Source organism: Rhincodon typus, chromosome 2 (genome assembly GCF_021869965.1).
Source record: "Rhincodon typus isolate 14 chromosome 2, sRhiTyp1.1, whole genome shotgun sequence".
NCBI classification, from domain to species: Eukaryota; Metazoa; Chordata; class Chondrichthyes; order Orectolobiformes; family Rhincodontidae; genus Rhincodon; species Rhincodon typus.
Window position 1 is genome coordinate 114936162 of NC_063333.1, and position 24113 is coordinate 114960274.

The window sequence follows — 24113 nt, forward strand, 5'->3', positions numbered from 1 at the left end:
ATCCCATGAATTTGAACCTGTATCTTTCTTACCAACCTTTCTCAACCATGTGTTTAGCTTTTTTTAAAAATTTGTTGACTCTGTGCCTGTTTTTTCATGGCTCAGGTAGTAATCCAGAGATTACTACCACCTTTGGTTCTGCTTTTCAGTCTAGCCCCTAGCTCCTCGTATTCCTTCTGCAGGACCATTATTGATCTTTCTACCTTTATCGTTGATATCTCTGTTAACAGACAACTGGATCTTTCTGCTTCCACTCGCGGTCCAGATGAGGGATCCTGAACCCGGGCATCAGTCAGGCAACATACTCTTTGGGACACTCTATTCTGGCCAGAGAACAGTGTTTATTCCCTGACTATTCTATCCTCAGTAACAAGCATAGCTCCCTTTTCTTTGCCCTCCTGAATGGCTTCCCGTACCACAGTGCTATGGTCAGTTTGCTTATCCTCCTTGCAGCCCGCATTCTCATCCACATGGAGCAAGAATCGCAAACCTTTTGGACAAGCTGAAGGGCTGAGGCTCCTTTTGCACTATCTCCTGGATCTGTCTACCTACCTTTCTCGTAGTGACACTCTTCTGTCACTGACCACTGACTGAGTTTAAGGTAATTAATCTAAGGGCTGTGACGGCCCCTGAAACACAGCATGTAGGTAACTCTTTCACCTTCCCTGATGTCAGTTTTTAAAGTTCAGATTTCAGCTCATTGACTCTGAGCTGGAGTTGCTCAAGTAATCAACACTTGCTACAGATGTGATTACTACAAGCCGTGGTGGGCTCCACCAGCTCCCACATCATTCAGTTACAACACATCTCCTGGCCTGATATCTATCTTTTAATTATTTAGTTCTTAATTTGATTTTTAAAAATTTTGTACTGCTCTTATTATTTCCCCTTTTTATCTTCAATCTGAAAAGTAACCTAGAATATATAGTGAAATTGGTAGCTATTACTAAGCTCTAAATTTACAGTTTATCTGTGCCCCTCTTGTGCTGGGCCCCTGATCCTGAGCTTCAAATTATCCTATCTTAAAGATGTTAACTGTGGGCCAAAAAACTAAGCAAAAAGCACTGCTTTTCTTCTGCACCAACTTTGCCACCAAATTCCCCAAGCTATATACTCACTTAGGCTGTCTCACACTCTGTGTTCTCTCCTTCCTGACCATATGAAGCTTACTGAAAATGAAGTGTCAGCTTGGTGAAGCTACACAGCAGAACTACTTGCATGCTAAGCAACGTAAGCAGCAAGTGATAGATGGAGCTAAGTGATTCTGCAAGCAATGAATTGGATATAAGCTCTGGGGTCCTGCCACATAGTGATGAATCATAATGAATTAAACGACACAGGAGGAGAAAGCTTCACCAAAATCCTTACCCTGAATGTAGGAGCCCAAAACATCAATGCAAAAGATCAGGTTGTGGCATTCTCAGCAATTTTTAGTCAGAAGTGTCGAATGGATGGTGTATCTCATTGTCCTCCAGAGGTCTTCAGCCAGTTTGATTCACTCTATGCTTTATCAAGAAATGGCTGGAGGTACAGGATGCTGCAAAACTATTGGCCCTGACGACATTCTGGCAACAGTACTAAAGAAGTGTGCTGCAAACATCTTATGCCTATAGCCAAGCTGTTCCAAATACTGCAGCTGTGACAACGTGGAAATTGCCCAGGTATGAACTGCGAGCATTCAGCAGGAAAGATCCAACCTGGCCATGATCCACCACCCCAATTAACTTTCCATGATCAACAAAGTGATGGACTGTGTCATCAACAATGTTATCAAGCAGCACTTTCACAATTTTACTAATGGGATGTGGGTGCCACTGCCTAGAACAGCATTTATTGCCCAATCCTAATGCCTAGAAAGAAGTTAAGAGTCAGCCATGTTGCTGTGGGTCTGGAGTCACATCTAGGACATACCAAGTAAGGATGGTATTTGCTTTTCCTTAGAGATACTAGTGAACCAGATGGGTTTTTCTGACAATTGGCAATGGTTTCATGGTCATCAGATTCTTTCTTCCAGACTTTATTGAATTCAAATTCCATCATCTGCCATAGTGGGATTTATACCCAGGTCACAATATGTATCAATATGCTCGGTATCTGAAACACACAACAGGAATTGTTGGAGGAACCCTGCAAGCTCTGGCAGCGTCTGTAGAGACAAAACAGTTAGGGTTTAGAATCCAGTGAGCATTCTTCAGAATTTAAAAGGAGTGAGTGGATAGGTGGAGCCGGGGCCCAGAGACTGAGACTCTTTTTTCTTTTTTTTATTTTTTGTTTTTTGTTTTTCTGGAATCTACCTCCACCCTATCCATCGCTCTAGTTTATCCTCATCTGCTGTCATTAGCATTAAAAAATCAGGACTCCATATGGCGTTTAATAATGTGTTGTTGGTTGGCTCGCCGAGCTGACTGGTTTTCATGCAAACATTTCGTCCCCCTTCCAGGTGACATCTCCAGTGCTGTCTAGCCTCCATTGAAGCGCTGTTGTTCTGTTCCGTTCTGAATTTGTATGATCCAGTCTGTTATGGTGGGTAGTTCTGTTTTCAGTTTTGCTCTGTAGTGGTATGTAGATGGGGTTCAACGTGTTTATGGTACCAGTGGTTGAAAAACAGGCTTCTAGGAATTCTTGTGCTTGTCTTTTTTTTTCTTGCTTGTCCTAATACTGTTTATGTTGTCGGTGTGAATAGAAACCAGGAATACGTAGGACAGGCAGGAAACTTGCCACCAGGATACACGAACACCAACTCGCAGCAAAATATCAAGACCAATTCTCTCTCGTTTCTGTTCACTCTGACAAAGAATCCATCCCTGGGATGCATTCCATCAGAGCTAGGAGACTTGTCCACCGTTAGCTCCATTACCTTGCCCAACACTAGCTCTTTTGTGATGATGATCGTTTCTAAGTCTTCACCTACCTTTAGTCTCCTTGTCATCAGTTACTGGCGTGTTATTAGTGCCCTCCATTGTGAAGACTGACACAAAATACCTGTTCAATCCCTCAGCTATTTCCTTATTTCCCATTATTAATTTCCCCTTCTCGTCCTCTAACGGACCAGTGTTTACCTTGGACACTTTTTTTTTTCGTTTTATATATTTGTAGGAACTTTTGCTATCTGTCTTCTATTCTGAGCTAGTTTACTCTCATAATCAATCTTACTTTATAGCTTTTTTTGGCTTTGTTGACCTTTAACATTTTCCCAATCTTTTAGTTTCCCACTGGCCTTTGCCACTTTGAGTACATTTTCTTTCAATTTGATAGCCTGTCTTATTTCCTTAGACATCCATGGCTAATTACCCCTTTTCCTACAGTCTCTCCTTTTCACTGGTATATTCTTTTGCTAAGCGCTTTAAAAAATTGCTTTGAAAGTCCTCCACTGTTCCTCAACTGTCCCACCATAAAGTCTTTGCCTCCAGTCTACTTTAGCCGACTCCTCTCACATCCTATTGTAGTCTCCTTTGTTTAAGCACAGGACCCTGGTATTGGATTTTATCTTCTCACTTTCCATCTGCATTTTAAATTCGGCCATACTGTGATTGCTCCTTCCAAAAGGATTCCTAACTGAGATCATTAATTATTCCTGTCTCATTATATGGGACCAGATCTAGGGTAGCTTGGTCCCACGTCAGTTCCATTACATAATGTTCATAACATGGGTTGCTTTCAGCACAGCCACTTAGCTAGTTTCTCTTTATCCCTGGTGTACTGTCTTCAATCCTTTTATTTGCCCAACTCTCTTCTCTCTTCCTCTGGACTCCATCTGCACCTATCCACTTCCTCCTTTACCTCCCTACCCTTTGTTGTCAGCATAAATACTACCTTTTCATAGCTGCTGTCTGTTCTGAAGAAGGGTCATTTGTCTCAAAGTTAACTCTGTTCTTCCACAGATGCTGCCAGACTTCCTCCAACAATTTGTCTATCTGTATCTGTATTAATAGCCTAGCTATAATACCACCCAGGCCATCCCCTTCCCATATGCTTGGCAATAACTTGCTCGGTGATGTTCAGTCTGCTACTCTGCTCTTGACCTCATTACAACCCTAGCTTAAACGAAAGAGTTGAATAATCGAATAAAAGTGCTTTATATCAAGGCCACATTGACAGTGTGGTATCAAGGATTTCTAGCAAAACTTGAGGCAATGTGAATTGGGAACACTCTTCTTTGGTTGCAGTCATACCTGGCACAAAGGAAGCTGGTTGTTGGTGGTCAGTCATGTCAGCTCTACAATGTCTTTGTAGGAGTTCCTTATGGTAGTGACCATCTTCGGGTGCTTCATCAATGACCTTACCTCCAACATAAGGTCAGAAGTGGGGAAGTTTGATGATTGTACTAGTTCCAGGAGCATTCATGCAGAATTCTGAGAGGCCTGGATAGAGTGGATGTGAAGAAGTTGCTTCCACTAGGAGGGACTAGGACCTGAGGGCACAGCCAATGAAGGGATGACCATTTAGAACTAATGAGGAATTTCTTCATCCAGAATGTGGTGAATCTGTGGAACTTGTTGCCACAGAAATCTAAGAAGGCAAAGTCATTGAGTGTCTTTAAGATGGGTATAGGTTCTTGATTAGTAAGGGGATAAAGGGTTACATGGAGGAGGTGGGAAAATGGGGTCGAGAAACCTATCAGCCACGATCAAATGGCGGAGCAGACTCAATGGGCCAAATAGCCTCATTCTACTCCATAACTTTATGGTCTTATGGAATCAAATACTGAAGCAGTCCATGCCCAAATGCAACAAGACCTCGACAATACAATCTGAGGAAGGATCACCAGACCTGAAACATTAACTCTTTTTCTTTTTCCTTCACAGATGCTGCCAGATCTGCTGAGCTTTTCCAGCAACTTTGTTTTTATTCCTGATTTACAGCATCTGCAGTTCTTTCATTTTTTTTATTTAAGACCTGGACAATATCCTGGCTTGGGTTGACAAATGGTAAATAATATTCACATCACAATGAGTATCTCCAATAAGCGACAAGCTCACCATTGCCCCTTGACATTGCCATTACCATTACCATCACTGTCAACATTCTGGGCATTAACATTGATGAGAAACTGAACTGGACTAATCATACAAGTGTTGTGGCTACAAGAGGAGGTCAAGACTAGGAATCTTGGAGTGAGTAATTCACTTCCTGACTTCAAAGCCTATCACCGTGTACAAGGCACAAGTCAGGTGCATGATGGAATACTCAACACTTGTCTAGATGAGTGCAGCTCCACCAAATTTCAAGAAGTTTAACGCCATCCAGAACAAGGCCAGCTTGATTGCCACCATATCCATAAACATTTACCATTTCCACTACCAATGCACATTAGCAACAATGTGTATCATCTACAAGATAAACTGCAGAAATTCATCAAGGCTTCTAAGACAACACCTTCCAAATCTACACCCACTATCATCTACAAGGACAAGGGCAGTCGATATATGGGAACACCACCACTTACAAGTTCCTCTCCAAGGCACTCACCATCCAGATTTGGAAACCTATTGCTGTTCCTTCTGTGTCAGTGTGTGAAAAGCCTCCATGACATTGTGGGTCAACCTACAGGAAATGAACTGCAGTATTTCAAGAAGCCCACTCACCATTGTCTACTCGAAGGCAACTAGGGTGGGCATAGAATGCCTCCCAGCCAGTGACTTCCACATCACTTAAGTGAATAAAACTAAACCGTGTCACTAAAAGATTTGCCTGTATATTGTGACCCATTCAGATATGATCTCTCTAGGTGTACCAAATATACAGAATATTACATTTGTCCATCACAGATACCCTTGAAGTGTCCTTTTAAATGTCAGACTTTGGAAAATTAGTCAGTAACCTGAAGAAAATCTGTGTGGTGAATAACTGCAATTTTTGGCGAAGGGACTGACTGAGTCATGTGAAGGTGGAGAAGTTTTTTTGTATTGCTGTAGTTGATGATACTTACATCTTTACTGTCCTTTCTGTTGATTCCTGGCCAATTTATCTGTCTCATGCCAGGTGCCCTGTTCACTCTCTTTGCCTTCTGTATCATTGTAGATGTGACTGTGTCCTTTTGGAAGGACTATGGGTACAAACACTTGCTTCTCTTCAATGATAACTTTCCACTATCTTCAGTTATGTGTTATTTAACTGTTTCTTCCTGACATTGCTTGCATTTGTGTTCACCACACTTTGTCAAACAGACCCGAAGTACAACTTCCATCTTGACGTCCCTACCGTATACTTTTAAAGTTAGCTGAATTTCTGCATTCGTATTGGAATCTGATCTGCTCAGTGTGTCTCGAGTAATTGTTTTGGCATCAGATTCAAAGCAGTTAAATCCTGTCCTTTTACAAGACATTGTCGTAATTTAGGTAGTGCCAAATCATTTCCAATGGTTTGTGACTGGTTTCCACAATAACTTGTTCATCAAACTTAAAAGTATGGAACAAACACAGAACATGCTGGAAAAATATGTATGGAATCTTGTGACGACACTGATGTTATGACACAGACAGCCCAATCAAATCAGCCTTTAAACTATCCAAGACCCCTACTATTCCAATATTTCTAACCAGACTTTAGAACAACCAATCCCACACTGGTTTTGTATCTCTAACAAAAGACTTTACAGTTTATTAGATACACAATAACTTCAGCAGAGAATAAAATAATCAGATTAATGTCTATGCTTTAAATGCAAAACATTTGCTTTTAGCCCCCAGTCACACAAGACAGACAGACTGGCAGTTAAGAGATAGATAAAAGAAAATAACAAAACTGGCCCGATCACTTAAGTGGCTTTCACGGAGATTGTTTCATAGATGTGGACTCCTTGGTTGCATTTCTGGAACCGCTGATCAGGATCACCTTTTCAGTTCGCCGAGGTAAAGATAGTAATAATTCTAATGCAACTTTCTACTATCTGGGCCTCAAAGTTTGTGAGAGAGATTAGGCAAGGAGGCTTCAAATCGTGATGCTGTGTTATCAGTAGCTAAGCTCATCTGCAGAAAGCGCAGTTCAAACATGACTCTGGTTCTGTCCTGATAGCCTGGATGTCTTATTCCCAAGGCCTCCATTCTTATTCCACATCTGACATCATCTTGAACCTGGGGTGTCTTCTAATTCCCAGTCACTCATTAATAGGCAACTTCTGCTATCTGTTTGAACGCAATCATAGAATCACTACAGTCTGGAAGCAGGCCATTTGGCCCATCGAACCTCGAAGATCATCTCCCCAGACCTACACCCCCTATCCTATCCCTGTTACACTGCATTTCCAATGGCTAATCCATCTAGCCTGCACATGCCTAGACACTATGGGCAATTTAGCATGGCTTATCCACCTAACTTGCACTTGGACTGTGGGAGGAAGTCACGCAGTCACTGGGAGAATGTACAAACTCCACATAGACAGTTGCCTGAGGCTGAAATTGAACCCGGCACCCTGGCACTGTAAGGCAGCAATGCTAACCACTGCCACTCTCTGATCAGTGTTCTTTCTGGGATTATTGTATCTGTAGGAACCCTTTTGATTTTGACTTAGTTTGCAATTAGCCTCCAGACCTGGCTCCACAAACAGATGAAAGCTTTTATGGTCTGTTCTTTCCCTTTTACCACAAACTGTCCGAAAGTTTTGAAGTCATTCTCGGCTCTCAATTCCCAATTCCAAACCAAAATTGATAGAAGTAAACTGATGAAAAGTCACCAAGGGTTCTAAAACTGAATACCAGTGCAAACGCTTTGTGCTCTGTTGATGTAATTTGGTTGTGCTTTCATTGATCTCTAACATGGTAGTAATTAGTTTATCATCTTGCATGATATGCTCTGAGATGTACCGTTGAGTGTTATGACCCCAAAAAAGAAGACAGCCATGAAATTTGATACAGTTTCTGCTGATGTTTGAGTGATTGAAACCAGTGCTGTTAGTCCTCCTGCCACAAATATGGGGTTTCTTATTTCCATAGAGCTCTGCTGGTGATGCTTTGTTGGAAAAATTTGGATGTTTGATGCAAGAAGTTAAAATATCCGAGATATCTGAAATTTTGTTTGGGTGTTTCTTTAAAGAATGACTTGGGGTATTTTTGGACTCAAGATGCTGATTATACTGTCATTCTTTAGCATGTATGTAATAGATCTGCATCAGTCTGGGTTGATGAATATGGCAGATGATACTGTTATGTTTCATGTTGTCCAGCTTGCTCTTGAGCTGCAAACACCAGGCTTTCTGAGAGATTAATTGATGGAATTGTGTATTCTCGGAGCTCATGTGGTTTAGAAATTTCCTTTGGCATCAAATCTGTTTTGCTATAATTATTGCAAGTCCTGGATTGATTCACTGGGAGCATTTTTGCTGCTTCTGCTATGAATGGTAATGTGGTGTGTTTTTTTTTTGTAAATCATCACAATGCTGAGTTCCAAGCATGCTGGTAATCTTGTTGCTGGTCCATTTATGACCACCGCTTGAAATTCTTCATGGAGAATTGTAACAGTTGCCTTTCAATGTGAATTTACCAGTGCCAAGGATGAATGACTCATGCAGTTGGTTCTACTGTCATCGCTTGTATCATATATTTCCATTGATCCAAGTATACATTCTCCAGGATTCTGGCAAGTAGGATGTCTGCATGAGCTACTGTATTGACTTTGGTCTTGAGCATGTGTTTGCCAACTTTATTCAGAAAAATAGAAACTAGAAGCAAGAATAGTCCATTTGACCCTTTAACCCTGCTCCGTCATTCTATATGATTGTGGCTGATCCTCTGTTTCAATGTGGTATTCCCACTTTGTCCCTATATCCCTTAATGCCTTTAAAATCTAAAGATTTCTGTATCTCTGAATATATTCAATGACTTCCTCAACTCAGTGCTAAATGGCCTACCCTGTATTGAGACTGTAAAACCGTGGTTCTCAACCAGGGAAAACATCCTCCCTGCATCTAGTCTGTCCATCCCTGTTTAGACTTTTATACACTTAAATCATAACCTTTTTTATCGTACTAAACTGTAGTGAAAACAGGCCCAGTCAAATCAATCTGTCCTCGCAGGACAGTCCTGTAATCCTTGGTATCAACCTAGTGAACCTCTGCTGCATTCCCTGTATGACACATGTACCCTTCCTTTGGTAGGGAGCCAAAACTCCACAATACTGCAGGTGTGGTGTTACAAGGACCCTGTAAAACTGCAGTAAGATATCCCTACTTCTGAACTGAAATCCTCTTGCAATGAAGGTGATTATATCATTTGCCTTCTAATTTGCTTGCACCTGTCTGTCTGCTTTCATTGACCTAGGCTCACCCAGAGCCCTTTGTACATCCACATTTCCCAAAATAATCTCCATTTAAATAATACTATTACTATTTTTCATTCTGAAATGTATAACTTCACAATTAACCTCATTATCCTGCATCAATGTGTTTGCCCACTGTCACAATTTGTCCAAATCAGATTGAAGCTTTGTTGCATCATCCTCACAACTCTCCAACACGAATCTGGGTGGGATTGAAAGTTTGCAAATGGTTCCCTTGTGAATAGCTCGAGCCCAGCACTGATCCTTGCAGTACCCCACCAGTCACTGCCTGTCGCTCAGAAAAAGACCCATTTACTCCCACTCTGTTTCCTGTCTCAACCAATTCTCAATCCATACCAATGTATTACCCTCTCTATCCCACGTGCTTTGGTTTTGTCTACTATGTAGGTCCTTGTCAAAAGCCTTCTGATGAACCAAATGCACCCCATCAACTAGTTTTCCACTATCTATTTGGGCAGCACGGTGGCTCAGTGGTTAGCACTGCTGCCTCAGTGCCAGGCACCTGGGATCGAGTCCACCCTCGGGCGACTGTCTGTGTGGAGTTTGCACATTCTCCCCTTGTTGGCGTGGGTTTCCTCCCACAGTCCAAAGATGTGTAGGCTAGGTAGATTGGCCATGCTAAATTGCCCGTAGTGTTCAGGGATGTGTAGATTAGGTGGGTTATAGGGGGATGGGTCTGGGTGGGATGCTCGGAGTCGGTCTGGACTTGTTGGGCCGAAGGGCCTGATTCCACACTGTAGGGTTTCTATGATTCTATGATACTATTCTACTAATTACATTTTTTACAAAGCTCAAGTAGATGTTAAGTGTTCTGAGGAAGGGTCACCGGACCTGAAACGTTAACTGTTTTTTCCTTCACAGATGCTGCCAGACCTGCTGGGCTTTTCCAGCAATTTTGTTTTTGTTCCTGATTTGCAGCATCCGCAGTTCTTCCAGTTTTTATTTAGACGTTAAGCGTGGTTTGCCTTTCATAAACCCATGCTGGCTTTGTCCAATCTCCAATGTTTTCCAAATATTGTTATCAAATTCTTTATAATAGACGCTTCTTCTCTCTCACTATCGCTCTCACTCTTTCTCGCTGTCGTGCTCGTGCTCCAACCCTTTTTAAATAGTGGAGTTACATTTGCTACCCTACAACCTATAGAAGGTGCTCCACAGTGTATAGAATTTTAGAAGATGACAATCAATGCATCCGATATTTCAGGGCCATGTCCATAGTTGCCTTACTAATCCTGATTTTCAATTCTGTCCTCGCACTTGACCCCTGTTTCCATAATGGTTCTGGGAGGTTATTGTTGTCCTGTTGTGTTAAAACACAACAAAAATGTGTGTTCAATCCTTCTGCCATTTCTTTATTCCATTTTATAATTCTTCAGCTTCTGATTGTAAGGTTTTTATCTCTCTTTCTCTTTGCACATACATTAAAACTGATTGTAAAAGTTTTTATATTCGCTGCAATTTTACTCCCTCCTGATCAAATTTTTTTGTTCTCCTTAACTCAATTCTAAAATGTACCCAATCCTCAGCCTTGCTGCTTTTCCTGGCAATTTTGTGTCATCTTGGTGGAACTAATGCTATCCCTAGTTTCATTTATAAGCCCTAATTCAGTGACCTATCCTGTGTTTTTTATTTGTTTGCCAGGCAGGAATGAGTAACTGTCATAATTCATGTACACGTTCATAAAATATTAGCGTTTGCCTACCCATTCTTGACCCCTTTTTTAGTAAAATTCCTTATCCCATGCTTGGCAATTCATGCCTCATACCCTTGTAGCTCCCATTATTTAAATTCAGGGCCTTTGTTTCGGATTCAATGACTTCATTCTCCATCTTAAAGAAAAATTCTGTCATATTATGGCCGCTTTTCCCTAGGGGACCCGGCTCAATGGTTATTAATGAAACATCTCTTATTGTAGAGTACCCAGTCTAGAAGAATCTGTTGTATGGTTTGTTCCGTAATGTATTGGTCTAAAAAAATTGCACTCATTCCAGGAATTCCTCTTCAATAATATCATTTCTTGTTTGGTTTGTCCAATCTTCCTTTATTGCACGCGTCTCTGATTTCTTGCTGAATGCTTTCCCTTACATCTCCGCTACTGTTTGGAGGCCTGTTGGACAATCTCAAAAATGTTTTCTGTCCCTTGGGTATTTCTTATCTCTATTCACACACACTCAATATCATGATTTTTCCAAACCAGTACCCTTCCTCATTCTTGCATTGATTCCCTCTCTTGCTTGCAATGCTATCCTACTTATTTTCCCTATGTACCTGTCCTTCCAAAATAATGAATAGCCCCAGATGTTCAGTTCACATCCTTGGTCACCCTGCAGCCTTGTCTTCTTAATTCCAGCTATATCATAACTGTTATATCTTAAATTTGCCCTGCTAATTTATTTACCTTGTGGTGAATATGCCACAGGTTTTAGTTTTGGCTTTTTAACCTTGTTAGTCAATTTAGTTTTATTTTGTACTGTGATTACCATTTGTTTTTCTCCCATATTTTTGCACCTTCTAATTTTTGCTGCTCACCTGTTTTTTTGTTTCAATAGTTGTTTCTCCCTCCTCTGTCTTCCTGTTCAGGTTCCCACCCATCGCAGTTCTAACTTAAATTCTCCCCAACAATACTTGCAAACAGCACCTTCCCAAAGGTATTGGTCCAGGTTCTGCCTAAATGCAGTCCAGCTTGTTTGTACCAGTCCCCCCTTCCCCAGTACTGGTCCCAATGTTCCAGAATCCCTCCCTCTCTGCAGTATTTGTTATTTTGACTCTCTATAGCACATGGTACTGATATAATCCTTTTGAGGATGCTACTTTATAATTGATGTCCTAATTCCCTATATTCTGCTTATAGGATAAATATTGTATGTAAACATGGGATATAACAACCTCCGGGGGGTAACTTTCAGCTTCACTGGACCATCGTTACTTAACATTCTATTTCCGATCATTTTTCTACGCTAAAAAGAGTCTGAATAATATGATTTGTAGTAAATAGTCTTATGCCACAGTAAATTAAGGAATTCAAAACTACTGAAAATTTCGTAAGGTAATTTGAATTTCAAGTAGACTAGTTGAATTGTTGCATAGCTTTAAATGTATTTTCATGTGAATTGAAGAACTGCTTCACCATTTGCAGGTTGTAGATGGCAAAATCGTGGTCCTGTCAGCATACTGGGAGAAAAGACGGAACCAGTTATCTGAGCTACAGGAACAGCTCGAACAAATTCCAGCGCTACTAGTGGGCTTGGATGCCCTGACATCCAAGCTTGGTGAGTGCATTTATCTCTGCAGTTAAATTAGAAAGATGGTGGTAGAATACAGTAATTGCAGTTCTTCTTAGTGTGGTAATCTAGTCTGTGATATTGGATTTGAAACTTTTTGTAAGAATGCAAGTAAAATTATCTTGCAAAGAAAATTTGAAGGTTTAAAGCATAAACGTTTTACAGCTTAATTGTCATGGCTGCTATGTCAAACCAATTGAAAAGCAGTCTGTTGCTGTTTGTAAAACTAGTAACATTCCTGAATGTTACCATTTCTGGAAAGCTTAATAACAATTCAAACAGTTTATTGTAATGTGATTTATTGAAGGAAGAAGTGTTTTGCCTGGCTTTGCTGATTTGCCTATGAATGTTGTTGAATAATCTTTCTTTATAAGACAATACCATGAAACTTGAGGCCACCATAAATATTCCCGTTCCTAATCCTTTTGCCAATCTAAGTATAGCTTTTCACCATTTTGGAGCCTGTCTCTGGAGTCATGTTTACGCTGGTTTGAACAAAACGGTGAGGTCTTGGCTATTGATATAAACAGGCATATACCTTCATCACTTTTTTGTGGATGCTTCTCAAATCCAAAATATTATTTGATTATAAATAAATGTCCCCTCAGTAAAACGGTAACTTAAATTACTGCAAAAATGAAGTTAAGGTAAGGATGTTGAAGATAGTGGCTCAGGTTTAAGAAAATATTAATTGCATTTCCATTAGACGCCGAATCCAAGCAAGTGCAGCTCACCATATTATCATTTGTAGCCATGAATGGAATTTTACTAATATTGGATATTTGTTATGTAATATGCAATTACAGAATGGAAAAAAATTTACATTTTCTTACTTGTTGATGCCTCTTGGTTCTATAAACTGCAAAAATTGACCAGATAATTGGTTTTATGTATGTTTGTGTATTAAATTGGAATGGAAACACCATTTTGTAATTTGTCTCTGTGAGCAATTTGACCACTTTACCATTTCTCAAATTTTTGCATAATGTAACTTACTATTTCACAAGTGGTACCGTACCACTATGTTCTCAAGGGTAATTAGGGATGGGCAATAAATTCTGTCCTACCCAGTGATATGTTGTCATCATCTTTATAAAAATTAAGAATAAAACATGACTTCAGCTTGTTTATGCATTGGTTTAAACACGGCCTTCACTGAATTTCTCACCCTTTTGCTTAAGAAGTTCCCGATTGTAAATATAGCTCTGTATTGTGGTCTTGGTGCTAAGACACATTGTAAATCCAACCTGCAGCACAGTTGTCTTGAAGGCTGTTTATCTTGAACCAGTCAAAATGTTAAAGGAGGCTTGATGTCCAAGGGCATTTGTCTCATTAAACAAGCCCTTCTTGTTTTGATTCCTTCAGAATCAGAATAGACCTTTTTTTCACCTTGCACAATTCGAAACGTTAGCAAGTATGCTGGGCAGCTGTCTACTCTCTGCTGAGATGGTCCCAATACCTGGAGTAATTGGGTGGTAATTTATTGAACTTTTCCTGCGTGCAAGGCCTATGTCCCTGAATATACGCCGTGAGATTTTGAAATCTTGTGGAAACTGGAAAAGACGAGCAGCATTTTAGTTTCTTAATGGTCACAAACAAGCTTCTGGGCCCAGTTGATCATCAGTTAAACTTTCCATTATTACCTGGGTCCTTTGACTAACATCTTCAGGCTCAGTGCAGATCATCCAAAACTTTTAATTGGCCCTTCAGACAAATATGTTAATTTTAAGACCTATTCTACCATATTCTCTTGACGCTGAATGCCTATTTAATTACTTGTAGTTTCTTTTAGAACTTTAGTATTCTGTATTAACAGAACCTTTTTTTGTTAACTTCTTTCTTTCTGATAAATTTATTAGCGATATGTTAAGTATTATTAGGAATATATGCAGTCGATTGAGAACTGCCAGTTGGTAATGCAACTACAGATATTTCTAAATCTGTCAGTTAACATTTCGTTCTAGTTGTAGTTAACCTAAAGAGTTACTACAGACCATGCATGCTATAATCACTCTGGAACAATGTTGTATTGAACACTACTACTTCAAATTGTCTTTTTGAAAAAAAACATATTTTGTGCACAGCTGTTTAAAGAAGGTATTGGGAATGAGAATGAATTCTTAGCATGGTAAAGCACAATTTAAATGAGCCATCAAGCTACAATGACTACTTGTGTGATCTTCCTTGCTCTTTTTGCTCAAATGCATTTTATCTGGTTGTTGTACAGTTTCCACACACAAGTCGCATTGACTCTGTTCTCAAATTTGGAGGGCTTGAATTCATTTGGGGAGAGATCTTCTTTACTGTTTGATATAAACTTGTGCCAAAAAAGGACAGTTAAGTCAGACTAAGATTGCCAAAGATGATGTTTTTTTTGAAGGAGCGCTATCCAAATGATTTCTCCTCGTTTTATCCCTTCCAGCCAAGCACACTAATGTACATAAGTCCAATTGAATAGCATGGACGGATATATTCCATTTGTAGAGGTGATGCCAAAAGTAATTTATTTTAATTTTTCGGTTTGATCATTCAATGTTAACAAAAAAATGGAAATAATTGGCATGTTTGGCAGCATTGTGGGCATGGAAACAAAGTTAATGTTTCCGGTTGGTCTTTTGGTCAGTATTAGAAGTGGTAAGTGATGTAACAGTTTTTATGATCGAATCATATTACTGGCCTGATTTTGATGGGTTTTTTAATGGTGATTCTGCTTTCCCAATTATAACACTTATCTAGACATCTGTTTTCTTCCTATTCTTAGCCTATTACAATTTTTCTTCAATATTGTCCCTTTTGTTGTTCAGCCTCTTCTGCCTTCCATGCTACCAAAGACAAACTTTTCTCCTTTACCCCATATCTTCCACTCCATTTTCCGGCCTGACCAAATATGTTGTGCCTGCTGACACTCAGGAGCATGTACACTAGTAGTGATACAATTAAAATGTATTTTTAAGTGGTGGGTAGCTGACAAAAATCTTAAAATGAAAATAATTGAAAGTATACATTGGTTAATAGAAAGAGGGTTAAGAAAAGTAATTTTTAAAACGTTTTTTAAACATTGGCTTTTTCGCCATAACTTATGTTTCTCAGCATTCCCAGTTATTAGGCCAAGGGTCACTGACTTGAACTGCTAACTACGTTCCTTTCTCATTAGGTGCGGGCTGAGTATCTCCATCATTTTCTGTTTTTATTTTCAGTCTCATAATTTACTGTGTATACGCATGTAACAGTCAAATTTTTGATACCGGAGTTGTAGGCAAAACATTGAGGTCAACCTTGTACATAAATTTTCTGAGGGGCTCATTTCAACTAAAATGCACCCACATGGCATCCTCACCAGCCATTTATTCTGTGTATCGATGTGATCGATGGCAAATACGTCTGTTCCCTTTGTCTGCAGCTCCAGGAACTTTGGTGCAAAGTTTGAGCTGGATACCAAGCTGAAGGCACTGGGATGCATCAGGGAGCAGGAATGTTACTTGAATGTTTTAGCACAGGAGCTGGCCCCAACCCTGAGTTTAAGGCCTTATTTAGTCAGTAGTCACTGGAAGGCTGGTATGACTGTAAATGAAGGCAGGTATTGGGATTCAGGAGGTGGAGGAGCCTAAGACTTTCCAATTATCCCTCAGGCACTTTTAACTTGTTTGGATGAGTGAGGGCTGCAGGGTGACTGAGCTAACTGACTAGAGTATTGTACTGTCAGAAGCCATTCAAGTTAGGGGAGCCAAGAGGAATGTACTGGTAGTAGAGGGATAGGTACAGAGAGGGGGATTTCAACTGTTTTCTGTAGCAAAGAAAGAGTCCAAAAAATTCTGTTGCTTTCCCCATGTGTGGGTTCAGGACACTGGGGCTAGAGAGGAACTTGCGTTAGTCTGGGCAGTTGTCGATATTCGTGTAGCTACTAATGACATAGGTATGACAAGGAAAAATGTTTTGCATAGCATAAGGAGCTGCACACCAGATTATAAAACAGAACCACAAAGGTGGCAATATCTGGATTATCACCTGAGCCATGAGCAAATTGGCAATAGGCAAATAAAATTAGAGAAATGGGCATGGGGTTCAAAGACTATGGGAGAAGTAGTTCTGGTTTGAGGGGAACCGGCACCAGTATGGTGGAAATGAATCTGTACCATTGGAACGGTCCCCACAACCCATGCTGAGATCAGTCCTCTGGCAAGCTGCACTAGAGAGGTGAGTTTGAAACTCAACAGTGGAGGTAAGGGATCAAATTTGGAAGATGTCTCTATTCATTGATTTACTACAACTCGAGAGAAAGGAATTATATAGGAAACGAAAAACTGACTGGTAGGATGGGATGGAGAGTACACACTTCTAAATCAGTGGATAAGGTTAGAGGTTACAAAAATAATGAAGGACAAACTAAAGACTATCTAAATGCACGTAGCATTTAGAGCAAAACAGCTGAATTAATATTGTAAACAGCAGTAGTCGCCACAAAGTTACGACAGCAGAATGACATACAGTGAGCTTTTTAATTATCTGGCACATATAGGACCAAATATTCTGGATCATCAAGAGGTCTACATAATGTATAAACACACCCCAAGGAATAGAAATGTACTGCAGGAATATTATACTTTAACTACAGTCTAAATCACTTAGGGCAAAGTTGCATTACTAGTTAAATAAAACTTAACTAGCAGGGAGCCTTCTCACTTGCACCCTCAATTGACCACTTGGGCATTGCAATAGATTGCAGGATTTGAGGAGAAATTGACTTGAAATTGAATCAACTGTTGATATTTTGTATGGCCATTCAATTGAACAACAATTGAGGTAAGTAAACTAAAATATAATTGGACAGAATAATACAGTAAATTTTGCAGTATTTGAGGTATGTAATTTTTGCCTGTGTGTGTGTGCAGGTCATAAGGTGCTGGTCAAAACAAAGTTTGCCGTAGTTGGAGACCTGCATATTGGAAAAGTACATGACATTTAGGAAGGACTATAAGCTAAGAAAATGTGGAAGAGGTGGTTCTGTTAATTATAGTATAAGTGCAACAGAGAGGGATTGATTAAAGTTCAAGAAACTAGGAAATAGGAAATGGTTTAGTTTGATAAAAAGTAAAGGCAAGAAGACGTTTGTGGAAAAGGTATACAGGCCCCTAGCAGTAACCATGCATAGGATGGAATATAAAGTTCAAGATTATTTCTGCTTGGTTCTTAATTTGTTATAGGTTGGTAAAATCAAATGGGCAAAGGTAGCCTTCAAGAGGAGTTCACAGAATGCTTTAGGCATAGTTTCTTGGTCAGCGTATTCTAGAGCTGATCTGAGAGCAGGTTTATATGAGATTTGGTATTGTGCAGAGAAGTAGAATTTTAAGTAATAACCTCAAAGTGAAAGTGCCCGTATGCAACAATAATCATAATATGATTGAATTTTGTATTCAGTTTGAGGGAGAGTGGATTCAGACAGTATTTTAAAGTTGCTAGGGCAATTAAGAGGGGATGAATGCAGATTTATCTAAAGTGAACTGATAAATTATGTTAAGGGGTAGGCCAATAGAAATAGATGATTCATTTCTGGGATATGTCTGAATACCTAGAATGGATACTTTCCAATGAGAGAAAAATCCCAAGGAGAGGATCGACTACCAGTAATGAGCTAAAGAGTTAGATTAATTCAGACTTCAAGAAAATAACATTATTGTACAACAGTGGCAGATCGAAAATTTAACAGTTTAAAAAACAACTAAGATTGATGAAAATATTAAAGAAGAAAGGAAATAACGTAGGAGAGAAAGCTAGCCAGAAATATAAAAACATAAGAGTTTCTAGAAGTCTTTCAAAGAAGTAAACATTGAACAAAGTGCATGCTTAACCTAAAGGAATTGTGTGTAGGACAGATAATTAAAAAATTGAGATTACAGATGAATTGAACAGTTGTTTTGCATGTCTTATAAAGTACACAGTTCATGTGTCAGAAATAACTAAATCAGGAAATGGAAAGGAGGGAGGAAATTTGAAAATTATGATCATTAAAAGATGAACGAAGAGCAGGAATAGACCTTTCACTCCTTTTGTGCCTGCTGTAGTTAATTAGTATGATCATGGCTGATTCTGTAGCTCAATATCATATTCCTGTTACATCTCCATACCCTTTAATGCCTATAATACCCAAAAATGTATCAAGTCATTTCTTGAATATAGTCCAGTGACCCAGCATTCACAGCTTCTGTGATAGCGGATTTCATCTTGCAATCTTAAAAGAAGTGGCTGGTGAGATAGTTGCTCCATCAGTCTTAATGTAAAAAGATTGAATGTTGAATTAGAATGGAAAATAGTGAATGCAATTCCTTTATTCAATAAGCGAGGCAGGTAGAAAATAGAAAAATACAGGATTAACATCTGCCATAGCTCCAAGGTAAACACTGGATTTGGTTACATGTTGACTATGCTGGCCCTTTCGTGGGCTCAACACTGTCATTGTGGACGCACACTCGAAGCGGTTGGATGGACATAGATTTCATTTGTCAAACATGCGGATGACGATAGAAAAGCTGCGAGCATCTTTTGCAACGCACGGGCTCCTGGAAGTGTTGGTTGCAGACAACGGGCCATTATCCCAGCTGAGAATTCGAGTACTTCCTAAAGGCATTCAGCATATAAGTTCAGCTCCATCCATCATCCAAAAGTCTGATGGAAAGAGCAGTCCAAACTTTGAAGGCAGGCTTAAAGAAACAGCCTGCAGTTTCACTTGATAACAAACTGTCCAGGTTCCTATTTGACTACCTCTAGTAGAACTACAAGATAGCTCCAGCAGGGTTGCTAATGGGGAGAAGACTTCGCACCAAGTTAAATCTGATCTTCCTGGACCTGGGGTGATATGGTTAAAAGTTTGCTTCATGGCAGAACCGGAAGTGAGGCCAACCACCACATCAAACCGGACGACGTAAGTAACAAACAGGACAGACCAACAACGCTATTGGCGGCGCATTGATGTTACCTAGTATGGTGACAAAATATCTGCAAGTCAACCTACCAGCTCAGTGAATAAATCAACAGCCCCATCCACAACCTGAACTACAAGCCTTCTCCAAAGCTTTAAAGTGAAGTCTCTGTTCACTGAGGAAGTGGCTGGCTCTGTGGAAGCCAGACCAGTGTCAAATAGTATATCTGTGTAAATAAAGGATGATTTGATGGGATACAATCACTATATCCCTCTCCCTCTGGACTTATTTCAGTCTGCAGTTGCCATGGAGAAGGTGATGGTGAGCTCTTGCGTTGAACTGCTGCAGTCTTTGCAGTGTAGGAACCTCACAGTACTATCAGAGTTTCAGGATTTGACTCGATGATTGTGAAGGAAGTGCATTATAGTTCCAAGTCAGATTGATTTGTGGCTTGGAGGGGAACTTGCAGGTGGTGGTGGTCCTTTGGATCTACTGTCCTTAACCTTTATATGTGGTAGAGATTTCAGGTTTAGGTGTTGCTATTAAAGGAGGCTTGGTGAGTTAGTACTGTATGTTTTGTAGATAGCACACATTGCTGTGACTGTGTGTTGGTGAAGGGATTGAATTGCAAATGTGTGGATGGGATACCGGTCAGCCTATTATTTCCTGAATGGAGTAAACTTCTTGAATGCTTTCGAAGCTGCAACATTTGTAGACAAGTATTGTATCTCACATCTGACTTGTGCCTTCTAGATGCTCTCTTTGAGAAGAGAGATGAAATGACTCTTTCCGAATTCCTAGCCTCTGGCATGGTTAGCCACAATATTTAGGTAGTTAGTCCAATTAAGTTTTTAGTCAACGGGCAACTCTCAGGATATTAATAGTGGGGCATTCACCTATATTCATGCCATTGTTTGTCTAGGGGTAAAGGTTAGATCCTGTCTTATTAGAGGTGGTTGTTGTCTGGCACTTCGATAGTACAGATATTACTTGGTACTTATCAACCCAAGCCAGGAGGTTGTCCAGGTCTTGCTTTATATGGATGCAGATTGCTTCAGTACCTTAAGTTATGAATGATGCTGAACATTGTGCAATCATCAGGGAACATCCCCACTTTTGACCTTATGATGGAGGGAAAGCCATTGATGAAATAGCTGAAGATGTTTGGGCCTATGGCACTAACCTGAGGAACCGCAGTGATTTCCATGGACTGATATGATAGACCTGTAATAACCACAACTATCTTCCCTTGTGCTAGGTATGATTACAGCCCTTGGAGCAATTTTGCTCCAATTTCTATTGATTCCAGGTTTGCTAGGGTTCCTTCAAGTCATTCTTTGGTCAAATGTGACCTTTATGTCAAGGACTATCCCTCTCATCGCCCCTCTGGAGTTCAGCTTTTCTTTTTTGGCCTGTTTGGACTGAAGCTGTATGGAGGTCAAGCACTGAGTGACTCTGGCAGAACCCAAACTGATCATCAGTGAGTGGGTTATTTCTTTGCAAATGCTGTTTGGTAGTACCGTAGACAAACCCTTTCATCACTTCGATCAAGAGCAGTTTGTAATTGACTGGTATGCATTTGTTGTGCTTTTTGTGGTGAAAACATAGCTGGGCAATTTTCCACATTGTCGGATAGATGCCAATGTTATTTGGAACAAGACACAGCTGGTTCTGAAACAAGTTTTGCTGGAATGTTGTCACGGTCCCATAGCCTTTGCAGCACTGGAAGCTGTTAGCTGTTTTTTGTTATCAAAAATTGGTTGAAGACTGGCATCAGAGATGCTGGAGCAGGCCAAAATGGATCATCCACTCAGCCTAATTTGGATTCTGCTAGGGCCACTCGGCTCTTGACCTCATTACAGCCTTGATTCAAACATGGACAAAGAGCTGAATTCCAGAGGTGAGGTGAGAATGACAGTCCTTAACAACCAGGGTGCATTTGACCAAATGTGGCATCAAGGTGCTCCAGCAAAACTAGAATCGATGGTTATTACGGCAAACTCTGCACTGGTTGGAGTCTCACCTGGCTCTGGTGGTTGGAGGTCAGTCATCTCAGCTCTAGGACATCTCTGCAGGATGTCCCCCAGGTTAGTATCTTAAGTCCAACCACCTTCAGCTGCTTCATCAATGACTTTCCCTCCATAAGGTCAGAAGTGGGGATGTTTGCCGATGATTGAACAACAATCAGTGTTCATGACTCCTCCGACACTGAAGCAGTCCATCTTCAAATGCAATAAGTTCTGAAAAATAGCCAGGCTTGGGTTGGCAAGTGGCAAGTAACATTTGCACCACACCAAAGCTAGGCAATGTCCATCTCCAATAAGACACAATTTATCTACTGCCCTTCACACTAAAATCTGTTACCATCACTGAATCCCCCACTATCAACATCTTTGGGATTGTATTGACCAGAAACTCCAGTGGACTTGTCACATAAACACAGTGGCTATAAGAGCAGATTGGAGGCTGGTAATACTGCGGCAGGTAACTCATCTCCTGACTCCACTAAGCCTGGCCAATTTACGAGGCAGGAGTGTGAGGGAATACTCCCCAGTTGCCTGGACAGGTGCAGCTTTAACAACATTCAAGAAACTTAACACCATCCAGGACAAAACAGACCATTTGATTGGCACTACATCAACAAGTATGCACTCCCTCCATCACCAACGCTGAGTACACACTACTGCTGCTTTCTAGAAGATGCACTGTAAAAATTCACCAAAGATCTTGAGACAACTACTTCCATCTAGAAGAACAAGGGTAGCAGCTGCATGTGAACACCATCACCTACAAGTTGCCCTCCAAGCCACTCACTATCCTGACTTGGAAATATATCGCTATTCCTTTACTGTTGTTGGGTCTAAATCCTAGAATTCCCTCCCTAAGGGCATTGTAGGTCAACCTACAGCATGCAGACTGTAGTGAGAAAGCAGCTCACCACCAGCTTCTCAAGGGCAAGAAGGGACAGACAATAAAATGCTGACCAGCCAGCAATGGCCACATCCCATGGGAATTTGAAGGAAAATTTTAGTTGAAGGTGAATACAAATAATAAAGCCTTGTCTTTTGTACTGATGCGCTGAGCTCTTCGTCATTTGAGGATGGAGAGAGTTGAAAGCTGTCTCCTCCTGTTTGTTCCGTTGCCCACCATGATTCATGATTGGATGTGACAAGACTTCAGTTTTGATCTGATCGGTTAATTGTGGGATTACTTAGCCCAGTCTATTACATGCTACCTGTCCTGTCTGGCATGCAAGTAGTCCTGTTTTAAATATTTGATGGCCCAGTAGTGATCCATGTTGCACTCACTCATTGCTACTTGTTAATCTGAAAATTGTACATTTATGCATACTGTTTCCTGTTATCTAGTCACTTTTCCATTTATACTAATATACCCCATGCACAGTGATTTTATTTTGAGCAGCAACCTTTGTGACATCTTGTTAAATACCTCCCAGGAATTTTAAGTATACATATCCACATAATTTTTAATCCATTTCTTGTACATTTTTGTCTCTTGTTTTACAGTTTGTGTTATTTCCATTCTCTAAAGTTAAGACTGATGCAAAATCTTTTCATCTATCATACCTTTATTTTGCATTATTAATTCCCCAGATATGCTTTCTAGAGAGGACTGATGCTCACTTTTTTTGCCGTCCTTGTGCTTTTTTAAAATCTTCTGGCCTGCCACTAATTTTTCTGAAATTGCCCCTTTTTCCAATGTGATGTTACCTATAATGTTCTTAATTAACCACGGATAATGGTCCTTTCCCTAGTGCCTTTCTTGCTCCAATGTGCCTGCACTAAATGGTGTGAAATAGTTTCCTGACCTATCCCTAACTTAATTCTAGCTGAATTGAACTGGGAAATTACCTTTCATAATTGTTTGTTTTTTTTTTCAAGTTTAATGCACTAGAGTTATAATCTCAATTGAGGTTATTACTCAAGTCAGATTTCAGACTAAAATCTGGTCTGAGATCATATTTTTTACTTAACAAGGTGTTTCACTGAAACACAAACACATTATGCTGCAGATCTAGTTTTAACAATAAATCAGATTTATTGCACAAAAGGAAAGATTAAAATAGAATAACCAAGCTATTTTATAAAACATAATTTGAAAGAATCCTATTAAACCCAGCACCATCACTTTTTACAGTACTCAAACGCCAGAGAGAATTCCCTTCTGTATAGCTTGTCTTAATGATTTCTTTCAACTCCCAATCTTGAGTTTGATAGCCTCTTCCTGATTATTAGATTTTGTCAGCTTTGAATGACCCTTCAGATATGTAACCAAATACATTTGGTCTTGAACTTTCAAGCGAAGACTCTTACACTGAAGAGACCTATTTCCGAACTGTTCTGAACTCTCTGCTTTCTTCTGGAGGAACTGTCTTTTCACAAAAAACCTCCAACTGGGACTTCTGCATACCAGAAAACACTCTTTTCAAGGTATGGATTTTTTTCATTTAAAAAAAAAAATCGGTTCCTGTTTCTTTGAACTGAAATCAAGGTATTGCTCTTCAGTGTTTGTTCTGACCAAGTGTAAAGCTGTCCTAAGTAAACTAAGTCTTGTTATCACTCCATGGAATTTCTCTTGACCCCCACTCACCGCCCTAACCAACTCACTCTTCTGGATTTCAATA

The 24113-nt window shown here is 40.0% G+C and overlaps 1 protein-coding gene across 1 annotated transcript in view; it reads left to right on the forward strand.

The window, feature by feature from the left end:
• LOC109921281 (dysbindin-like) overlaps nt 1–24113 on the forward strand; it is a 56223-nt gene that overhangs the window by 29911 nt on the left and 2199 nt on the right. The window contains exon 5 of the mRNA XM_048608816.1: nt 12410–12542. Within this exon, the coding sequence (XP_048464773.1) occupies nt 12410–12542 (133 nt within the window). The remainder of the gene's footprint in view (nt 1–12409; nt 12543–24113) is intronic.